General features: G+C 39.3%; 1 protein-coding gene across 3 annotated transcripts in view; it reads right to left on the bottom strand.

Moving 5' to 3' along the window:
- Nucleotides 1–3,092: 3,092 nt before the first annotated feature.
- The window catches only part of ERBIN (erbb2 interacting protein), an 85,111-nt gene continuing 65,012 nt past the window's right edge, over nucleotides 3,093–23,191 (bottom strand). For 2 of the 3 annotated variants that reach the window (XM_082241774.1, XM_082241772.1), the window contains 7 exons: nucleotides 21,007–22,543; nucleotides 14,208–14,351; nucleotides 11,914–12,042; nucleotides 9,866–10,075; nucleotides 9,011–9,103; nucleotides 7,288–7,362; nucleotides 3,093–5,898 (listed from right to left, as the gene is read on the bottom strand). In XM_082241774.1, the coding sequence (XP_082097900.1) occupies nucleotides 5,794–5,898; nucleotides 7,288–7,362; nucleotides 9,011–9,103; nucleotides 9,866–10,075; nucleotides 11,914–12,042; nucleotides 14,208–14,351; nucleotides 21,007–22,543 (2,293 nt within the window). In that variant the 3' untranslated portion in view covers nucleotides 3,093–5,793. The remainder of the gene's footprint in view (nucleotides 5,899–7,287; nucleotides 7,363–9,010; nucleotides 9,104–9,865; nucleotides 10,076–11,913; nucleotides 12,043–14,207; nucleotides 14,352–21,006; nucleotides 22,544–23,191) is intronic. The other variant, XM_082241773.1, reaches the window with a different exon arrangement.

Here is a 23,191-nt window from a genome sequence, read left to right as displayed (position 1 = left end):
TCCTGCCCTTTCCCTCTCCAGTATCCACATGCACCGCAGTTGACGCATTAGAAGCCTCAAGTAGCAGAATAGATTTCCCTGTTGGTGGGGTGAATTTTTTGCATATCCCACCCCCGTATTAAAAATCAAAAGAATTGTTTTTTACAAAAAATGCCACAACAGGGAGAGGTTTCATAGATGGATGGGGAGAGAATGGATGAGAGATCGGGCTCTCCAAATTGTGCTGGACTCTACATCCCTGACCATTTTCCATGCTGGATGGGGGCTGATTGGAACAGGCGTTCCAAGAACATCTGGAGGGACACAGGTTTCTCGCTCCTGTCTAGATTTTGTGTTTTCAAAAATGGACAAACAGCCCTTACTGCTGATTTGCTGCAGTAATCCCAGGTGCATCCTGCACCTTGCATCCACTTATGGCTAAATCAATTATGCCTGCGTAATCTCTGCACTCCCAACTAAACCGGGGGTGGGGAAAATCAAAACTGAGGGCTTTGCACCTGCCCATTGGGAGAGACAGGAAGCCCAGAACACTTGTTCTTTAGATGTCCCTTTTATGAAGAGGCACGTAGTAAGATCTTGGATCCCCTACTGGTGAGGCTCGCAGACCTCCCGCAAAAGCAAAAATTTGACCTTTTGCTGTTAGGCAAAGATCAGAAGATGACCTGGATGGTCGCCAGATTCTGTGTACAGGTCTGTAGGTGCAGACCATCGCCCAACTCAAAATAGTCCGGCATGAAAAGCCCCAAAAACGGCTCCATGGGTGATTCTGAGTCGACTCCCTGGGACAGTTTATTGTTGTACATGGTTGCTAAATTTAGTGTTGTACATTGTTTTAATTGTCTGTTTTAACCATATCTGCACAGCAGTTTCTAATGTTGTGAGTGTCCTCTATTTAAGAGGCTTCTACTCTGCAGCCTTGAGATCTGACTGGAGAGCATTCCACAGGGCAGGCGCGACTGCCGAGAAGGCCCTCTGCCTGGTTCCCTGTAATCTCACTTCTTGCAATGAGGGAACTGCCAGAAGGCCCTTGGAGCTAAATCTCAGTGTCTGGGCTGAATGATGGAGGTGGAAACACTCCTTCAGGTCTAGTATTAGGAGGGTGAAAAACCATCTATTTGCTTTCATCACACAATGTGTCATTAACCTCAGATGTTGCAACCTTTTCCTGAGAGGAAATTTACAAGAAAAACAAAATCCTTTGCATGAGTTGCTGAGCTCTTCGTATGGGGCTGCTGCTGGGCTTGCTCTGTCCATCTCCTGCTGCTGTAGTAGCAGCAGAAAAGATGAGTGAGCAGCAGCTGCTGTTAACCAAGGGCTGAGAGGAGGCTTGTGACTACAACAACAACAACTACAACAAAGTCTACATGGACCACACCACCAAAACCACTAGCTGGGTCAACCCACGGGATAGGTATGGAAGGATGGGTGGGAGGACAAGAATGAGCAAGTGAGCAAGTGTCCGAGGTCTCCCTGGCCAGGAGGGGAGCAACTTAGAGGCAAAGTGTGCAGTTTCACATGGCTCCATCTTGCTTCTCCTGCAGTTACACTCAGTGCCAGACGTTGGGCTCTCACATTTCAGTGGTGCCCTATCTAACGCTAAAATTTGACGCCCATTCTATAGCGTTGTGAAACCCCCTGCGGCACAGCACCCACTGTGGACAAACCAGTTGCACTACCCTAAAAACACCTCTGCCTGGTGGCGTGCAAAGACAGGGAGGTGGGGGGGGATAGGAAGCTGACAGATTGTGAGGGACCCAGGAATTGGGGCCAATCAGTGTGAATTTGGGTCAGGGCTGAACTATTTTCAGTACCTGGTCTCCACTCCCAAAGATGAAAAGTTGTAGTAGAGTTTAAAAGGGATCCCTGAGCACGTGCAAAGTGCCTTTCCCTCTGCCCTTAAATAACTAAGAGATTTGCATGCACACAGAAGAGAGCATTAGCCCCTGTCCAGTGGAGTGGAGGGGTGCCAATACAGATCCTTGCCAAGTCCATAAGGGACCCTAGATACACCTCTGGTGTCCACTAAGGCTGCAGTCTTATGCACCCACTGAGAGTAAGCCTCATTGAATACAGTGGGACTTACTTCTGAGTAGCCATGTATAAGATTACACTGTGCCACTGTTGAATCTACTCTTCTCCCAAGAGAAGAGTACAGATTCATCTAGAGCAGGGTGTAGCCAATGTGGTACCTTCCAGATATTCTTGGGACTACAACTCCCAGAATGCCTGTGCTGCTGGAAGCTGTAGTCCAACCACTTCAGGAGGGCACCATGCTGACTAGTGTTGTACCACCTGTAAAAAAGCTAATCATTTATCAGATAACTGCTCTACAAGAGCTAACTATTGCAGAGGCTGCACTCTACTCCTTAAGGTTGGGTCACTGGTTCTCCCAGAGGCTTCCTGCCAAAGTTCTCCCAAGGTTGCTATTGTAGGCATAATCACCCTCAATGCTTGACAAATTGCCTCCCACACGCCCACAGGACAGAAGAGAGAACACCAGCCAGATCAGTCCCATCCAACATGACCAATGGTCTAGGATCATCATCTGCCTCACCATTGGTTTGAGGCAGCACTCTCCTTCAAAGGGACTTAAAATCCAATACAAATAAGGAAAGGGTATTTAAAACAAAGAGAAAAGTCCACGAATCTCTGCTTGATTATAGAATGTTATCAGTGGTAGATTCAAATGATTTAGAAAATTTCAGATTGATGTAGTGAAATCAGTAAATTACACAGCGATTTAAAGAGCATTAGTTTATTATCTATTCTCCATGTGTTACTTCAGAAACAATTTAATTATATACAAAATTTGGAATGCTGAATAAATGCTGATCAATAAAAACATTACATAGCTGCTAATAAGGGAATAGTTACTTTTTTAAAAAGTAGTACAGCAAATTAATGATAAAGGCTTGATTCTGTGTGTTGCTTATTGCTATGATTGTGTTCATAGGATGTGTTCAATTATATACACATTTTTGAAACTCCAGTCAAAAAAAGTAAAAAATGTATTTACACAATAAATATGTGGGGTTTCCCCCCAGAATTTGTAATTTGAACTGATTCTTTAATGAACTGTCATGAAAAGAATATTGAGTTGACAAATACTTTATTCATTCGATGCCAAAGCAACCAAGTGTGCAGATATATCTTATCTGACAAGATGAGAAACATTAAAAATCCATGGCTTCTAAATAATGATCTTCTGTTTTGAATGAGCTTTCTTCCACAGCTTCATTTCACCATCATCCAACACAAATGGTATAATGCATCCAACATGTCTTTTTTTAAAAGTATCATCAATGTTTGATTTCCAATATATTTTTTCTAGTTCCTTGCACCAAAAAGTAAAATAAAATAAAAAAACCCCAACCCCTAGAAGGCCACAAAGTTTCTTTAAATTCTCTCAACAAACAATTATTCTTTTTGGCAACACTATTGTACAAAGCTATTCAACTAAATTAAATTCTAACAGCATGGTTTACACTGCTTGTTATTTCATACAAAATTGAATTTGAACACTTTATTTCAACCTGATGTTGTCAAAGATAAATGGTGTCCATGATCAATAAAGAATCAGTTCTGATTTGGGACTTTTTCCCTTACCATGATTATAGTTTATGCCTCAAGTCCTCAGATTAGGACTGATTTGTGGATATTCCCTTTTAAAAGGCTGAGGTTACTAATATAATTAAAAGCAATGAATGTAAATTTTTGAATTCTCAATAAAAAGTAGAGAAATTTAAAAGACACTTTTAGAAGCATGGTAACACTGAAGCCTGCCATTATATAGCTATGTTTCTCATTTTCTTTAAAGATTAACAGCACACAGAAAATAAGTGAACTTTACCAAAATACAGCACATTTTTGCTAATATAAAAATCAATTCCTATGTAAATATTAATGAAAATCAACTAAAATTAATGTACAAAGAGTTGTTAAAGGGTTTCAATTAAAATTATCAAAAACTATACACAGTACAATATGCAGGTGATAACATCTTTGAGTGCAATATCATTGGAGTCTGTGTATTTAAAAAGTACTGCCTTTATCTGTTAAGTATACAGGTTCCTTTCTGTTCCAGCACATCTTTCCAAACACTATAGTAGGCTGGTGCTTTTGCTAATTTCGCTTTAAAACTACCAATTTCTACTTATTAAAAACTGCAGTAACTGAATATTGCTCCAATGACAGATTAATAATTCGCCTTTAAAAAAACAGTTATTGGTCTTCTATGGCACTTTTCTCTGGTCCATAATAACCATGTATTACTTATTACCCTATAGGTTAGGCAATCTCATCTCTGTTATAGAAAGAAAAAAAGAGGAAAATAAACATAATGTTTGCCATAAACAAAATTAAATATGTATAATCCAATATTTTATACAAGTAATAAGGAACAAAGGCAGCCTGTGGTAAATCACTATTACGTTAATATAGTTAGAAACCCTTTAATGACTCTCAAGTGTCTAGTTCACATTTAATGTCACCTGTAGGAACAGCCCTTTGAGAAAGATCATTACAAACTGGTGGGTCACAAGTCCCCATCCCTTTGCTCTACAACTTCCCAACAGCAATTCTCCCATCCCTCTGCAACAGTTTCACTGGCTTTGGTTACCTAGCTCCAAACGTATTGTTTCCTTTTAGTCTAACAAGGCAATTCAAGGCCAAACAAAATCTTTCCTAACCCTTTCCTGAACCATTTACTTCTGGGCAGCCCAGTCCCCACAGGCCTCACTGCCATGAACCCCATTAAAAAGAATGAAGCTTTTTTTCTGGCAGAGTAAGTTAGAGGTTTGGAACATGCACACATGTGATAGATATATAGGTGATGAGTTACAGGCAACACAGTTTTTTAAAAAACCCAAAACTGGCCATTTAGTTTTTTCTTTTTCTTTCTTTTTAAAAAATCTATAAATAAGTTGAAAATGGAGTATTTAATACAAGGCAGAAGAAAATCACCCTTTTGCACAAAACTGGGGATTTCCGTAACAGACAGGAGTCTCTGGGCACAACTCCACAGCACAGGTGAAAAAAGTTGTGTGATTAAAAACACTCAAAGTTAAATTAAAGAAAAGAAATAAGACAGTCAGTTGATGTGATATGAGCCAATCCTGTAGAACTCCCAGAAGTGTATTTATAGTCTCTCTAAAAAGACTTCACATTTTATTGCATTTTTCTATGGTAGATATACATTCTCATGCTAACTCGTTTCCCTCTTTCTTTCTTGATTCCATACTTTCGCGGCCATTTTACCTGGCCTTTCAAAATTATCCCAGCCAGCCCCACCTTCCATCTACCCATTCATCTGTACAATATGCACATAGCAAAGCCAACATATCAAATCTTATCCACATCTACAGAAGTGGTTTCAACAAAGACATTAAAACCAGGTGAACAAAAAAATAAAGGCAACAAACAGCTACAGGACAGAAAGCCCTGCCATCTGTCCATTGGCTACAATGGAGGCTCCTTGTACACAAAGTTTAGTTATGTGTATGCGTTATCCAAAAATAAACCTACCATCTGTACAAAATACACCACAGGTTTGTTTTTGGAGGAGTGATTTTTGATTGCTACAATGCTTTAAAACTCAACAAGGTTGACTACAATATGCATTTCCAAAACTGTTTTATCTATGTTCTTTACAGTGGTTTCCCCCCTAGAACCACAAGATTATTTTATTACTGTACATAATTTTAAAAGTTTTTGTATATAAAAATAATCAAAATATTCAGTTTCCCACAAGTCCTTCAAAGCATCACGTGGACGTTTCTCCTTCCTCCACAGTATTTAAGAAAGTTCTCGAACAATGATGAGTTCCACTGTGTTTTGAAAAGTCTTTAGTAAGGATACTGCTTGTCCATGATCAATATTGATGAAGCTATATCCATTAGCCTGGAAAGAAGATTTAAATGATGTTAAGTATAGAGGAAAACCTTTTCAATAACAGTTTATTTTATCTGTTTAGCCAACTCTAAATTTGATGGTTGTTTTGAGAATGTGAAGTGACAGCATGCTTCAAAGCAGTTGCAAGAACCAAAGAGAAGGTTAAATTGATAGTGTGGTATGCTGATACTGCCTGGGTTGTCCTGATAGATGGTGTATACCAGGGATGTCCAACAGGTTGATCCCTGCGAGGTTTTGGTAGATCGTGGGTTGATCGCTGGCTCCCTGTTGAAACTTACTCCTGCCCCGCCCTCCACTCTTGTCTGATCAGTGGAAGGGAAGACAGAGCTTTCTCTCTGTGTCTGTTTTCATTCAAAGCGATATTATTGTGAGTGACCTTTTCCCGTTGGCCCTAGCCTTTAACCCCCTCCCCCAATGTAACCTCCCTCCTAAGAAAGCATTTGCATAAAAATGGGGCTCTTCTCCTCCCTAACTCGCTCAATAACTTTGACCTGAACCCACCCAAAATGGGGATTTTAATTCTAAAAGTAGATCGCAGTCTCTTGGGAGTTGGCCACCCCTGGTGTAAACCACGAGAAAAACATAAGAAATGCAACCCTGATAATTCTCTTGGACCTCTCAGAGGATGTTATTACCCACTGGCCATGGTATCCTGGAGAGGCTCTTTGCACTGGTAGTTTAAGTTATGAAGAGAAGGTGGTTCCACTCCTACCTGGAGAGCCAATTCTAGGCGGTAGTTCTGGGGAACTACTTCAGGGTTTTGTCATGCCCCCTCCTTTCTAACATGTATATGGAATTGCTATGTAAGATGCCACCAGTATGCTGACAACACCCCTCTCCCCACCCCCTCTCTTTTATTAAATTAAGGTGGAGCAAAGTTCTGTGGTTTACAGACAGTGCTTTTTTCTGGGGGTATGCATACCCCTAAACATTTTGTGAATCTAAGTTTGGCCTCATTGAGGGGAAGTATTTCAATATGAGTAGGAAAATGAGAGTACCCCTAAACATTTTTCAAAGGAAAAAAAAGCACTGTTTATAGGTATTAAACTTGTTCTGGATGGACTTGTCTTGCTCCTAAATTATCAAGTGTGTAGCCGGGATGTAAGTCCTGGATCAAGCTATGTCACTGCAGGCCCAAGTAGCCTCACTGGTGGTCTCTCATGGACAGAGGTAGCCCAGCCTCTGTTATCCATGCTCTGGTAGCATCTAGAATTGTCTACAATAATTAGATGTTTGTGTAGTTGCTTTTGAAGAATATTCAGAAACTTGCAATCAGAAGTGACGGAGCGGCTAAGGGATGGGGGAAAGAGACAATATTTTGAAGGCTGCTATAGTGATCAACATTAATAATTAGTAAATTGCTTTAAGCTACATTACCTGAATAATTTTATCGCCTGGCTGCAACAGTTTAGATGCTGGTCCTTCAGGCTGTACCCTGGTTACAAATATACCCTTCAAGTGAACAGGAAACAAATGTTAAATACATACATGCTGGTTTACAGGAACACAACCCTCCATATCTGCAGTAGGGATTTTGACTTTTATATCTGAATGACAGATTCTCTGCATCATCCTAGAAGATGTATCAAAAACTGTGCAAGGCAAAGTCCAAAGTCCCACTGTGCATGTGCACAGTGGTTCAAAATACTGGGCTGGCCTTGTAGTCACTATTTCAAATAATTTCCCCTTGTTTTTGTCTTATCCAATGCTGCACTAGGAATGCAAGATATTTGTTCCATGGGCTAGAAAAACAACAACATAAGTCAGTGCTTTTTTTCTGGGGAAACACAGGGGTACCCCTACACATTTTTTAAGAAAAATGCACTGACATAAGTGAAGTTAGCCACAACAGAACAACTTTCTGTTAACACCTAATTTGGCTTAGCTGCCTTCAGGTTAGAGGGTTTGCTTTGGAGTAAACATTCTCCTTCTTTTCTTAGGCTTTCTTCCTATCTTACCAGCATTCAATTGACCCCAGAACCCCACTATTCCTCCATTTGTAAAACAAACAGCATCCAACAGGGAACTAGGTGATATGAAACTCAGTCATAATCAGAGCAGATCCACTGAAATTGACAGCCTTAAGTCAATTGATTTTAATTAGTCTACTCAGAGTATAACTAATGCTGAATATTACCTGTTTATTTTACCATACGTAAGTATGGTAAATCATACTTTTGAAAGTAAGGTTTTAAAAGAGAAGGCTGGCAAGCCTTTCAATCTCATCACTCAAAAGAATTCTCTGGATAAGGCTTACAGCTAAAACCTTGTGTTGTAGGGAATGTATTACATATTGGCCTATGATATGAAGTTTGCTTTATTAAATTAGCCAGACTACCACGAAACTAAAATTCATCAACATTATGGTAGTTCTATAATTTCCTCTGACAACAGGAATTGTGTTTTCCGAATACCTACTTTCCTCAAGTTTAACCCTATCTAGCCTGTTTTTCTTTTTCTTAAGTAGTAATTATTACATATTACATCTTAACAATTCTTTGCACACAGAGCTAAACTCAATATTGGGCTTATGAGGTTCTTCCACCTCCACCATCTCTCTCTTCCTACTGTCTACCTGGTTAAGAAAACTGCACAAGAAAAAGAGTGAAAAATAATGTTTATTAATGCTGGGGGTGGGTGAAGTGCGTGTATGTGCACACACAAATGCAACTGTTTACAACTATTTGTTTATTTATAGTTAATATAGTCCATCCTTCTTCCCAAAAGGAAGCATGGGAAGTCTGAAAGAATAAAATACATTAATGATAAAAACCTTTAAAACATCAAAGAGTTCCTCCTCAATAAAGACAGCAACAGTTAATACCTCCCAAACAATAACCATACCCCAAGAATCACAGAATCACAGAATCATAGAGTTGGAAGAGACCACAAGGGCCATCGAGTCCAACCCCCTGCCAAGCAGGAAACACCATCAGAGCACTCCTGACATATGGTTGTCAAGCCTCTGCTTAAAGACCTCCAAAGAAGGAGACTCCACCACACTCCTTGGCAGCAAATTCCACTGTCGAACAGCTCTTACTGTTTATTCAAATAGATCTTATTAAATAGATCCAAGAGACTGGATCTATTTAATACTCACATCATCATCAGGCCTGAAGGGGTTTCCTCTGCCACCGGTTCCTCCTGATATACTAAATCCAAGCTCTGGATCCTTTTCAATTCTCACTCTTATCTAAGAAAATCAGAAAATTGATTTGTTCTGCATGTTCAAGTTCATGGAAAAACTGAAGCCATTACATAATCCATTTTTTATATCACATAATACTATGCTTTACTTCTATATTTTCAAGTTCACCAATGCTTTAAAATCTTTTGTTGTATTTCTATTAAGTTTTATATTCTTTGTATTTGTTTTATAAGTTGTATGGGTTACTCAAAGTGAAATACTTACTAAATAAACAAACAAATATTACTCTAAGCATATTGGGCATATTCCTGAGAAAATTATATGGAAGCATGAACAACAGTGGTAATAAGTGGGCCTTTCTAGCACTGGCCCCGATGTGGTGGAACGCTCTGTCACAAGAGACTAGGGCCCTGCGGGACTTGACATTTTTCCACCTGGCCTTTGGTTTGGACTTGGTCTGACCCTTATGTTTCCCTCCCCTTATGGTCTTGATTTATCAGCTATTTTAAAATGAGGCTGCATTTTAAACTGCATTTTAACCTGTATTTTAAATTGGGGTTTTTTTCTGAAACCCCCCCCCCCATTTTACCCCTATTATGTTTTTACTGTGTTTTTATTGGGGTTAGCGACCCTGAACCTGGCTCTGTCTGGGGAGGGCGAGGTATAAATAAGAATTATTATTATTATTATAAAGGTGACAGGTCATCAGTAAAGGACATTTGCAAGGTCTCAACCAAGTAAATGTTTCCAGTGCTTTCCAACAACAATCTGAGAATTTATTCATTAAGTTGTAACTTTTGCCCTTACCTCTTGCTTTGACATCTCGTGGCTTTGCCTTGATGGACCCTGGGACTGACTATAGGGTGGCTGATGTGCAACTTTAAGCATTAGATAATCAATTAATTGCTCTCTAGAAGGATGTCTTGCCACAGTTGTTTGGGCAGCAGGATGATGGATTTGGCTATAGTTTGCCTGAGGTCTTGGAGGCTGGCACATCTGCCCATTCGTCAAAGGTATCTGAATAAATGAATAATTCTTAAGCAACATTTTACATCCGCAAGAATATGTATATATATTATATTGATGCTCAGCTGATAATGATTTTTCAACACTTACAAGAGATTTTGTTGTCAAACATGTCTGTTGTATTCTTCTTTTTAAAAAATCTAATAGCATTATACACAAAACAAATGGGAATGAAATGCATTTCCCCCCAACTTTTGTTTAGTACAAACTAGACCACTGGGTAATGGGCTAAACTAATCAATTAGGGAATATATAATTTTTTGGGTGGAAGTTCTCATAGATTTTTGAATTGCTTTTGAAGTTTTAGTATATTGCTTATGGTTCTCAAAGGATGTGGCAGGGGAAGATAGCAAATGTGATGGTAAGATCCAAGGACAATCAAAGAAACATTTAAACATTTCAGTGTACTATAGTATAGTATATAAATTTTGGTGTACTATAGTATAGTATAAAAAATTTCTTTTTTATTTGCAGAACATGAATAGATATCTTTTCAAAATCAGAGCAAGAGCATCAAGTGATTCTGAAGACAACGTAGTTGTGATCCAGAACTACTGTTTGAACAGAGAGCTGGAGAAATCTCATTTATAATTATATTTTGTGAATGATTCATGTTATTAAGTTGCTGCACTGTTTTATACTTTCTGGATGTTCCATGATCATATTAAAAGTAGTTGTGTTCTATGTTATAAATTAAGCATTGCTAGAAGTTGTTTATTTTTGTTTTCAAATGCATTTTTATCAAAAAATTTAGTGTGGCACAAGAAAAAAATTATTCTGAAAGTGTGGCGCAGAGAAAAAGGTTTGAGAACTACTGGCTTATATGAATGCATGAATAATGCATTTATTTCCCCCCTCTAATTTGTGGCAGTTAAGCTTGAATAACCAAATGTGTGTTGTAGTTGAGCCTTTCATGATACAACAAGGCACTGGAGTTGCAATTCTATACACAGCTATCCAGAAGTAAATCTCACTGAGTCCAATGTGACTTGTTTCTGAGTAGACATGCAAAGATCAGCTGACATTTTCTGTGTTATAACCTGTCTTGAGTACACACAATTAGGTAAGTAAATAGCTGCTGATTTTTTTCCTTCACTATGCATTTCTTGCCCATAACAATGGCCTTGTTCGGCTGCAATTAACAAGGTCTGGGCTTGTGAGCTCCTGTTCTCCTACAATGCAGCCACAACAGGAGACTGGAAACCAATAAGACAAGAATAGATCAGCATTTAAATCCAGCTTCAAGCAAGGCAGAAAATGAACTGAGCCTCCAAGGAAGGCGAGCAGCTCACATCTAGTAAAAGGGTAGCATTTTCTGCCTCCTTCAAGTAAACAGAAGATGGAAACCCACATGGCGGTGTCCAAGTCTCACCCAAGAAGGGAAGTTTCTGCTTCCATTTTAAGTGAATCACACTTTATTTATTTATTTAATTATTTAAATAAATAATTAAACTGCACTGTGATTTATTTAATTATTTCATAAAATTTATACACCGCTTTATTGTATATATATATAAAAAAAACCTCAAAGAGGTTTACTCATTATGCTCAAGCCTGGACAAACTGTGCTCTGTCTTAACTATAATTTAGGGAAACATGCCAGCTTCAAACAGTGATTAATTTCCCTAAACCATAGTTAACATTTATCACAGTTCTGCATTTGGACATAATTAACCATTAATTAACTAGAAATGAAAGCTTTTGATCTTCTTGTTAACACAACAGGGTGGTGGGAGCACAGAATCCATAGTTTAGCATTGTACCTGAACCAGATATTTGTGTCAGAACAATACTTTTATAGATTGTGAATGATCCCTGTAGCTTATTACCTGCACAGGAACTTTCTTCATGTTGTCTGAAGCAACATCTTTGAGGCTAAGTGTGGCAGATGAATAGTTCTGTCCAGCAACGAATACATCTTCTTGACATTGCTCTACTGAGGTTGATGTTTGGGGATGCTTTAAATGATAAAAGCATACAAACATTACTGCTATATTGTAAACACATTATACAAGAATTGCCAATTTTGTTCATATGACTGTTAAGCATATTACTTTGGTGCATTCAAGAATTTAATCATATTAATCAGCCTTGGGAAGACCATAAATGTTAACTCCAGCTTTTGAAACAACACTGGAACTTACTCTGAACAGCATAATAAAACTATTCATTAAACAGCTGCTATTTAAGGATTTGCAAACATAACACAAAAGTCTTTTGTTAACTTTGTTCTGCTAGATTTACCCGATGCCCATCCACTTTTTGGAACATGAACCTCACCACTGCCGCTTCCTACACCTTGTCTTGCTGAACTATGTTAACAATTTAGTTTGCATGAATTCCTCTAAATATAATTTCTATTGCTTAGTTTCCCTCAGGAATTGAAAGGTAGGTGGGACTACGACAGCCGTTCTCTTTTTATGACAGAAGTATGGGATTCCAAAGCAGCTCAGTGGAACTACTGTGAGCTGTGTATCAAACATATCATCATCATCATCTTATTATTATTATTAATTAGTATTAATAGAGCACTATCAATGTGCAGAGCTCTTCACAGACTGACCACTAAAAAGATACATTCTTGTTCCAAGGATCTTAAAATGTAAATCAGTGAGAAACAACAGAAGGAAGGAAGATTAGTAACGCAAAGGCAACAGGAAAAGAATATGGTTCTGTTCAGTTACGTGCTAAATTACAATAAGGAATGAGGAATCAGGATTTAGCCAAAGGTTACATGGAGGAAGACCCCGGGAGGCAGGCGGGACAGCAAGGAGAAAGTGCAGAGTGATGCATCAGGAAGAATTCAGCTGGCTGAGGATGTTGGAGCTGGAGACAGCATGTACTGCAATATGATAATGAAAAAATAAGGGAAAGGCTATGTTGGATACAGGAGCAGACAGGAAGCCAGTACAGGGATCTAAAGAGGGAAATGATATGATATTAAATATGATAAGTGAATTATTTTTGAGTGCCAAGATGTGGCAAAAGAAGGCCAGAAAGGAGAAGGCTGCAGGACACAAGGTGAAAGATGGCCTGAGTATGAACTGGAATTTTTGCCAAGAGGGCAAACAGAAACGGTCATATTTTTGCAAAGTTATACAATGTGATTTGGAAACAGATTGAATATTGAGAAGAAATAATCAAAGATAATGTTTGGGCCTCATGTCCTATAAACAAAATTGATGATGATGTTGAGTAGAGAATCCAAAGAGACAAAAAGGCTTGTGGAGTTGTGTAAGTTCCTTGGACATATTAAGTTAACTTTTAATCAAGAAAAACGAGGAGGGCTATAGATGGCTCATACTTAGAAATGAGTAATTATATCTAACTACAGAGTATTACAAAATTTAACTTCCCCTATTATCTATCAGGAGAAATTGGTGAATCCTTGTGAACCCCAGTATAGAATTGTGATTCTGGCTGCTGCCTATGTCTTTGTAACACAAAGCTGCAGTACTGTTTACATAGTTTCATCAGCGTACAGAGCACTTTTTATAGGGGGCTCTGATTAAATTGCACAAGTTAAAATAAAAGGGAAAACATAACAGGGGAAGTAGTGAATAGAGAAGCTAAAGCATCAGTGTGAGCCAATAGAAATACATAAAAATCACCACTCCAATTTATTTATACTGTATTATCATAGAATTCCACAGGCTGAAAGCAGAAACCATCAGGTTACGCTGACACCAGATATGCTTGTAAGATAATAAACAAGCTCAGAACTATTGAATTATCTAAACATCTCAAGGAAGGAAGCTGTTTTTCCATCCTTGAGAAGCAGAATCCCTAAGGTCACCTGCCAATCGAGGGATAAATCTCTTCAATATCTTTATATGGCTATCAGTTGGCTTGTAGGCAGAATATGCCAAATTATTATATAAAAAATTAAGTCTCATTTCAGAACTGCTCTTCTCTGATGCTTTAGCAGAAAGCATTTTAAAAAATTACAAATATTGAAAGAAAATTCTTCAATAATTGCCATTATTGAATCATCATATTACAGTAATGGGTGGAATCAGCCACAATCTAGAATTACACAATTACAAAAGTGCAGTTTTAAAGGCACTATCACATGCCTCTTCCAATTTCTTACTAACAATAGCCTGTTTATGTATGTACTCACACGAACAATGTGAACACCAGAACTTCTTCCGTCTGCAACACTCAAGGCAACATTGCCTTGGCTGCCATGCAGATCCCTAGAGCTGCCATAGTGAAAGCTGCTAACTGGAGCATAATTGGAATTAAAGGACCTAGACAGCATGCTCTGAATAAAGAGGGGACAGATAACAGAGATTAGTGCAGCATGCATAAACCACGGGACACGTTATACACCAAGTCAGTATGGACACACATACTGCATAACCATGCAAAAAAGAAATATCATGCACACAAAGGGTAACACCCATTGTGACTAGAAAAAACCTCGGTGACATGCCAGGTGATCTTACTTGTTGTGACGTAACAAGCAGTCTGACGTAACAGACACACAAATTACGTAAAAACAAGCCCATTCAAAATGTGCACGACGCTAAGAAAAACAGATGTTTAGCTGTCACGTTTTAAACATCTTCAACGTAATCTATGGGCAGCTAAGTTTACAGAAAGGGAAAGTGGATGACCGAAGTACACTTTTCTGGAAGCTCATTCTGAGCAGAAACACCATTGCCTCAACATATTTCTGCATTGCAGACAACTCCCCATTTACATGCAGTTTATTTGCACGTGCGCGCACACACACACAGGGTCAGGTATCTGGAAATGGGGAGCACCAGGGCAATCAAGCCCAGCCATCCCTCTGGTTCTTCCCCGCTCATCAGCTGTGCCCATCCATGGAGCCATGTGAGCCGGAGGGACACAGGCAAGCTTCACCCCTGCCCACCAGCTAAGCTGATACTTGTGACCCCCCCCCCCCATTTTACACAATTTTGCGTATGCAGACAGGAGTTCAGAATGTAACCCCCAGGTAAATGGGGAGTAGCTGGTATTTTAGGGGGCAGTTTTTCCAACACCCTTTTCTGGTCTTTCAAAACCAGCACAAAATTAGAATTACTGAAGTTTAACATGACTTAAATTGAATTTAGAAGACTAATCAGGTTTATCTTCAAAGTTTAGAATTTTCAAACCATTTTCATTTACATAAGATACGATAGCACTTTCCAGTGTTGATGCTGATTATGACAACATTGGTTTAAATCATCATCTTTTATAAACATCTTTTTGTGTGTGAATAAGGGACACAGGAACAACAAATGCAGCAAATTCGGTAGTTTTGCAAAGTTAGCTGACTTGACAAATGAATCAGGAAGGTTGCTGAAAATATTCAAACACAGCCACTCACAGTTCCTAAATGTTTGCAATATTACTAGATGTTATGAGGAAACCAATAGTGATAAACACAGGCTAAAATCCTGAGCACTGTAATAATAATAATTTTATTATTTATATATGTCCCATTTCAATAGCTCCCCAGCAGAGAGAAGTGATATTTAAAATATTTTTATTCTACTTTTCCTCAAAGGGAGTTCAAGGTAGCTAACAATTAAATCAATAATATAAGAAAAAGACCATAAAAAATACAAAAATCAAAAGAAACAAACGTTAAGCACATTAATCAAAAGTTGTTCAATAAAACAATTTAAACTTTCTCCAACAGCATGCCATTAACATGCAGTGAAAATTTATTGGAAAGATAGCTAGGCAGGCTTTCCTCAAGGAGGAAGTCCAAAGCCTGAGCCTAGCTACTGAAAAGGTCCTTTTATCGATCCTCAACTAGATGTATTTTAGGAGTCATTGAAGCTTCTGTTGAGGATCTTTATAGCTTCATTAACTTTGAACCATGAAATCAGGAATCCCCTCTAAACCGCACCCCATAAACTGAGTAACTGATACTCAAACCAGGATCACACACACCCCAAAACAAACACTGTCCGATTCAATCCAAACTGGTGCCAAAGTTTTGCAACTGTTTTCAGCAAAAACCCAAAGTTTTGATGGGCCCCTCAAAATGGGTTACTATCTTAGTGTGGGGCCGTACTAGAGTTACTCTTCTTCACCTTTTGTTTTTCAATGCATGTATGAGACTGGTGCACCCAAAGAGCCAACCAGGAATGCCTTCTGAGTAGTCAAACATAGGATTTCAAGATATCTTATCATGATATATATCTGTCTCTTTGGGAAGCAGAACTTGCAAGTTAATAGTTTCAAATACGGAGTTGTTTTTTTAAAGTACTTTTTATTGATACCCGTTCCAATGTCAAGGGTCTATTGCCAGCTTCTTTAGGAGCGCCCAGGAAAGTAGGCGGAGCAAGAGTTAAAGACTATGCATTATGAAGACCACAGGCCTCTCAGCAATTTGTATGGATACTCTTGTGTGTATTAAACATGTTCTGATCTACAGAATCTACATTTTATGTTGCCTTACAGTTCTGCTACTGGAGTTGTAAAAAAAAACCAGAAATGTTTTTTTTGTTATAAAAATCTCAATAAAAAGAGTAAGATGGTAACCAACGTTTGAGGGTGCTGCAAAATGTGGGGGTTTCATTACAAAAAGGCTGCAAAACAATTGCAAAACTTTGTAGTTTGTAGCTGATCTTAATTACCATGCAGGCTTGTACAAAAGAAGGCTACTTCCCAATCCACTGTGGCCTCTTGCTATGTGATGATCTGAGACTTCTGACATTCCAGAGCATAGCAGAAAGGAGACGTACAGTGACTCCCCCATAGCTGAGACCATGTTAGATGGGGTCTAAACCCAGCATTAATCCTTAGCTGTTTTTGGACTACAATTCCAATCATCCCTGACCACTGGTCCTGCTAGCGAGGGATGATGTGAGTTGTAGTCCAAAAGCAGTTGGAGACCCAAGTTTGGTAAACCCTGATCCAGTCAGTTCATGAAGCAGAAAGAGGTGAGATGATAGAGTTCTGAAGTTTTAGGATGAATAGTATCATTTCAGATACATTTTAGAATTTTTTAAAACAAACAAACATGTTCTGCTATCAGAAAATAAGCCCAACAGGAAGAGAGCTCTCCCTGGTGTTTTTTGTTTTTCAGGAAGCTTGGTACATAAAAGGCATCCCCTACTTGCACACGGGTGGCGCTGTGGGTTAAATCACAGCAGTTCAAATCCCCGCGATGGGGTGAGCTCCCGTTGCTCGGTCCCTGCTCCTGCCAACCTAGCAGTTCGAAAGCACAGTAAAAGTGCAAGTAGATAAATAGGTACCGCTCTGGCAGGAAGGTAAACAGCATTTCCATGTGCTGCTCTGGTTCGCCAGAAGCGGCTTAGTCATGCTGGCCACATGACCCAGAAGCTGTACCCCGGCTCCCTCGGCCAGTAAAGCGAGATGAGCACCACAACCCCAGAGTTGTCCACGACTGGACCTAACGGTCAGGGGTCCCTTTACCCTTTACTTGCACACTAAATTGATACATTCCTTCATTCTACCCTCACATTCTGTCACATGTGTAAATGAGATCTTCCACTGTACAAAATACTTATCATGCTTAATAGGGTGGAATCATAACTGCACATTTTAAATTATATTGTTTTAAAGAGAAGAATTACAAGACTTCACCCTTTAAAAAAGAATGCTGAAATTCAGGAATGGAATATTCCTGAGGGGGTCAGGGCACCAGAACAAACACACACACGCGCACACACACACATTGCTGTTTAGCCTGCTTAGGTTTAAAATGTATTCAAACTTTTGTACAGGAAACTAATCTGCGAGCTGAATTTGAGTACTTTGGCCTGAATTCTTTTAATGGCTTTTTCTACTGGTTTCACATGTAGAATTTATTATCCCTGATGTGACCTTTACTGAATTCCTTCTCAACGGGGGCTCAATTAAAATAACTGCTGATGAAATCCAATGAATACACTAGAAAGGTGAAAAACTGGTCGAACTAAAAGTAAGAGTCCCATAGTGCTTTTATACATAAAGCATTCTTTTTAGGTAAGTTAAGGCTCATTACTTCCCACATGTCTGAGAGCTTTCCTCATTGTTCCGCAGCTGTGCCTTGCGAAAATCTGATCTTACCCACTGAACTGAAGCTTGGTTAAGAAAATCTGTCTTTGAATTTTCAGTGCATCTGATAAGATCCAATTCAGTGGGTAAGATCAGATTTTGGCAAGAATAATGAGAAAAGCTCTCGGACCTGGGGGAATTAATACACAATACAATCAAAATATAGATCAAGCAAAAGTGTGGATCAACCCTAAATTTAAAGAGTACCATTACAAATGAGAACATGGGTGTTGCCTAAACAAACACTAAAGCTAAGCAATGCATATTATTTTAGGAATGAGACCAATTTCAGAATTCTAGGACTAATGGCCGGTTGATGTACATTTTGTGCTTTAAATCATTCTATCTAAGAAACCACATATTATTTGCAGTATGATTGCCACTTACATTTTCAGAGTGTTTGTCATGTTTCCCTAAAATCAAACTGAACCATGTAGGTTCAGTGGCTAACAGTATGGCATGTACCCAAACAGTGTAACTTTTCAGAGGCAACTACATCAGAATAATTAAATGAAACTGCAAGTGGGATCTACATCGTTCATAAAAATGCCAAACCATGCTGAAGTGCTATGGAAAAAGAGCCTGAGTGAGCCTGGGCTTGGGCTCTCCAAATTCCCTTCTCTTCCACCTGTGCAGTGGTGAAATTAGTTAAAAGCAAATGCTTCCAATCAGTTTGTTTTTATTTCCAAGCCAGGACTAACTGTGGCCAGCTTTAAACTGTGGTTTACAATCTTGGCTTGTTCAGATAAACCATAGTTAAAACCAGTCACAGTTTGTCCTGGTTGGGACAGTTAGTTGAATATGGAAGTAAATGCTTCTGTTTTCCCCCTTACAGCCACACTGAAAGGAGCCTGGGGAGCGTCCACGAACCCAGGCCTCATTTCCACAACACTAAAGTTTTATATCTACAGCAGCCTATGATGAAGTACTTTGGAATTCTCTTTCAGGAAACAGCCATTATATTCATACTCTACCCTGCAACTATTTAGTATAGCCCACACAAACTTGCTTTTCCAAAATTCAGAGACTTTTCATTCTGATCACCCAAATTCAAAAACAAGCATTTAAAGCTATCTGGAACATATGATCAGTATGAATCCAAGTCCTAAGTTTTACACCAGTCTTTTATTTAAGCATTCATCTGACAGCCACAAGCAACAAGGCTTTGCACACAGGCAAGTCAACTGGTTGGCAGACAGTGAATAAAATATTGGGGGGGGGGGGCAAGGTAAGCCCCACCCCACATAATTGATCACATGACACAGTGCACCCACACCATTTGAATACAATGCCCATAAACTTGGGGGGGGGGAGCAGCCTCCTCAAATATTTTATGGGGTGGTAAAGCCCCCTCAGCCCCTAGGAGTTGGCTCCTATGTTGGCAGACAAGGTGCTGAGTGCTCCATCCCTTCTCTGTGCCCAGCATAGCAGCCAAACAGGCTGCCAGAAGATAGAAGTCACTTCCTTCATACTCTACATAGAAATACAATAGGCTACTGTAGAAGGGACAGAGGACCCTGTCGCTCCTCTGCCAGCTCCCACCAAGCTAGGGTTTTTTGTGCTTGTGTGCAGACTAGTAACTTTGTAGATTTACAATGCTGTCTTGATGAATCAGTCCAACTTTCTGTCTTCAACAGTAGCCACCAGATGGCCCCAAGAAGCTTAAAATATATGGGAGGATGGATTTAAGCCACCACCAACATCTGAACGGAGGAGCTATATTTAACTGAACATGAAATGCAATTGATAAAATGTTGGGGTTTTTCTATCAAATATGGATTGTAGCAGATTAGAAAATCTGCATTTAAAGCGAAGGAGCTGCTTCTGAGAGCGGGAAGAAATATCTAAACAATGCAGTCTTTTGTTACCAGTTTTACTGTAACATGTCAGTACTGCAGCAGAACACTGTGTGTGGATGCTGACCCTAGCTGAAGGTAGCACCAATGCAATCTATGGGTCTGTTCCAATATTACGTCCGATACTGTATTGTAAAACTCAAGGAGAAAACAATGTGTAATTACATCTCCTGTAATTACATCTCTGGTAATTTCTTCTCCCCCTCTCTATTCTCACTCAACTTGTACCTTAGTCACAGCCCCCCCCCAAGCCCCCTTCCTTTCATTCCTCTTCCCAGGCCCTTTTACTTTCACCTCTTTCTCTTGAAAATAGCTTTCTTTTCTTCCCTGCTTTTCTATTCCCAATTTGTTTTTATATTTATTTATGGTTATACATTAACCTTTCGTAAATTCCTCCTCTGCCCTTTTTCCCTCAGAGGAGGAAGATTTCCTTTCCTCTTCCTTTCCTCTCCTCATTCCCCAAACTGTCTTCCAGTCTTCTGGTCCAACCAAAAGGCTATGGCATAATTAAGTGGCAAGAGAGGCAAGAGAAGAGGTACTGGGCATGGCAATGAGGCCTTCCTGAAGGTAGCCCAAGGCACACTGGGGGGCTCTGATCCACTATTTAAGAAACATGGTATTATTCAAATGGCATTGTACCAGATTCAGTCATGGCAAAGCAGCAACCATGCGTCTCTGATAATATATGAATCAGGTTTTCCTATCTGAGCTTCAAGCGTTCTGAAACACATCACTTTCCCACTTAGATTTCACTAGACATTATGGCAAAAAACCTCAGATATTCTTTACCGACTTACTATTTTCAACAAAGCATGTAGGCAGGATGTCAGATAGTCACAGTTGTTTGTGCAGCAGGATGCATGCTTAAATTAGCTTCTATCATGTTTTGAACGTGGTTTTAAATTTATAAATAGATTACTTAAAATTTCAAAGCACACTATCACAGCTGAGAACATGCATCACTTCCAAAACTGGACTTTTATAGGTTGACTCAGGAGAAGGATAGCAAGTTGAAGGAGAAGTAGTAAAGTTATTTACCTTTTCTAATTTTTTGGCCTCAATGTGTCGCAGCACCTGTTCCCTCCAGTCATGGGGAACTTTACTTTTTCCTGGAGGATCTAGCAGAGAGTGTTCAGAGTTAACTCTTGGGTTTGTTCTTTTAGAAGGACTAGTCCTTGAGTAATTGAAGTCACTAACTGACATAGTTCTCTCTGGTATTTCGTTTGCTGAAGGGCGAGCACTCTGAGGCCGAGGTACGTTGGGCCCATCCACGCTGTAGGTTCTTGCAGAAAGAGGTCTTTGTGGCCCTGACATTATTGGTGGAACTCTTCCCATTGAGTGCAAATCCCTATACGTTAAATAATCTCCTTCAGGAACCTGAGGGCGCCGAGGAGGCCCAGAATCACCAACGTTCATGGAAGCAGTGGAAGAGACACTGCTCTGCCGCTGGAGAGTATTTCGGCTTGCTCCAGAAACAAGTCTGTCATTTGGTGGAACGGCCCACATTTCCATATGCCGGCCACCCATCCTCTGATGCATATTATATGCAGCAGTAGCTCTAACATTGTTATGGTTAGAGAAATTCATGTTGGCAGAATGTTTCACAGAATTACAGCCATCTGCGGTATCTGACCTTGGCAAGCGTTGAGGAGGCAAGCAGCTTTGTTCAACCAGGGAGTTTTGTTTCGGGGGCCACAAGGATTCTTTGGCTGCCATGCTGCTACTGTACTGGATATTATATTGAGGGGTACTGAACTGTTGTGACGTATTTGTCCCTTGCCCTCTTATTACATTAGTTCCTTCAGGATTATGATTCGAATCAAATTTGAACACGGTTTTTGTACACATTAAATCAGACGATGACGAACATGCAGGAAATACTTGTAATGGCTGGTCATAGAGGAGAGTAGCTGATTTACTCCGGACTATGTTTTTTCCATCTGGACCTGTAACTGCTGGTTTTACTACAGGATTTGGCTGCTGGGATCCATTGTCATTGATGATATCATAAATTTTCAGAGCACCTGTGTCCATGTTAGTTATGCTGTGAGATTTCACAACTGGTCCACTCCGCTGGGGGGACAAGTCTTCAGTGCTTTTTGAAAGACACATTTCCAAAGAAGAATCAGTATCAATTGTAGCACTTCTCTTTAGCTCTGGTTTTCCTGTGCAATGAAGCCCTTCCTCAGAATGTCCATTGACATTATTTATAGGACCCAGGTTAGAATATTTATTTCCATTTTCCAAATGCTCAATTTCTTCTTTTATATTATTGTTTAAAAAGCCCTTAACTGACGAGATTTCCTGTGATTTTATTCGTTCTACTACATTTGATTGGATTCCTTCCTCATCAGTCAACTTGCAGATATTCATGTTAATTTGGTGAAATTTGTGAGACTCATCGGTAGCATTGTTTAGCTCAACACCTCTTTCTATCAGAGCTAATCTCTCCTCAATGTTTAATCTGAATTCAGTGAAATTTGTAACTTGATCTTCAGCATCTAGTTTTTCATCTGCTATGACATTTAATTCACCTCCATTTTGTAAAAGACTATTGGAATTTTCATCTTCTTGCCTGAAAGCAAAAATTAATAGTTTAACAAACTGATAGATATGACAACAGCATTGTTATTATGTTGGTATATCAATTACTTCTTGTGCACTAATAAAATAGTTTTATAAGACGCAATGTACTAAGCATCTCCTTGCCGAGATAAAATTGTAACATATTAGGCATTGGATACCACTGAAGTCTTTATTAAAAGATAAACACAATCTTTAGTGACAATCAAAATGTTTGGTAACAATACAAAAAACTAAGTTATTGTTCACTGAAATTACTTCAGTGACTGTAGAGCATCTGCTCTGTAATTAACATTTTTAGAAGCTAAGATACAGAAAAAAAATGTCAAGTGTGAAAGGAGAAATGCTAAAGTGTGTCCAAATACATTTGTTACATGGCCAGATAGACAGTGCCGGGATAAGGCACCCGACCAAGAACTATTCTGGTGCTGCCGAGCAAGTAGTATCTCATGTCAACTATGCTGATGCAATGGGGAAAACACAAGAGAACTTAATGCTGAAGAGGCAGGTGATATAGTTCATGGAGGGTAGTGGCAATTTCTTCCAACTTCTGCCAATTCCCTATAAACTGCACATTTCCTTACTCAGCTTGCTTTGATTTGGACATATTGGGTTTCTCTAGTGTACAAGTCCCATGTCA

Source organism: Podarcis vaucheri (genome assembly GCF_965113315.1).
Source record: "Podarcis vaucheri genome assembly, chromosome: 11".
Classification (NCBI taxonomy): Eukaryota; Metazoa; Chordata; class Lepidosauria; order Squamata; family Lacertidae; genus Podarcis; species Podarcis vaucheri.
This window is presented reverse-complemented; position numbering and strand designations above follow the sequence as displayed.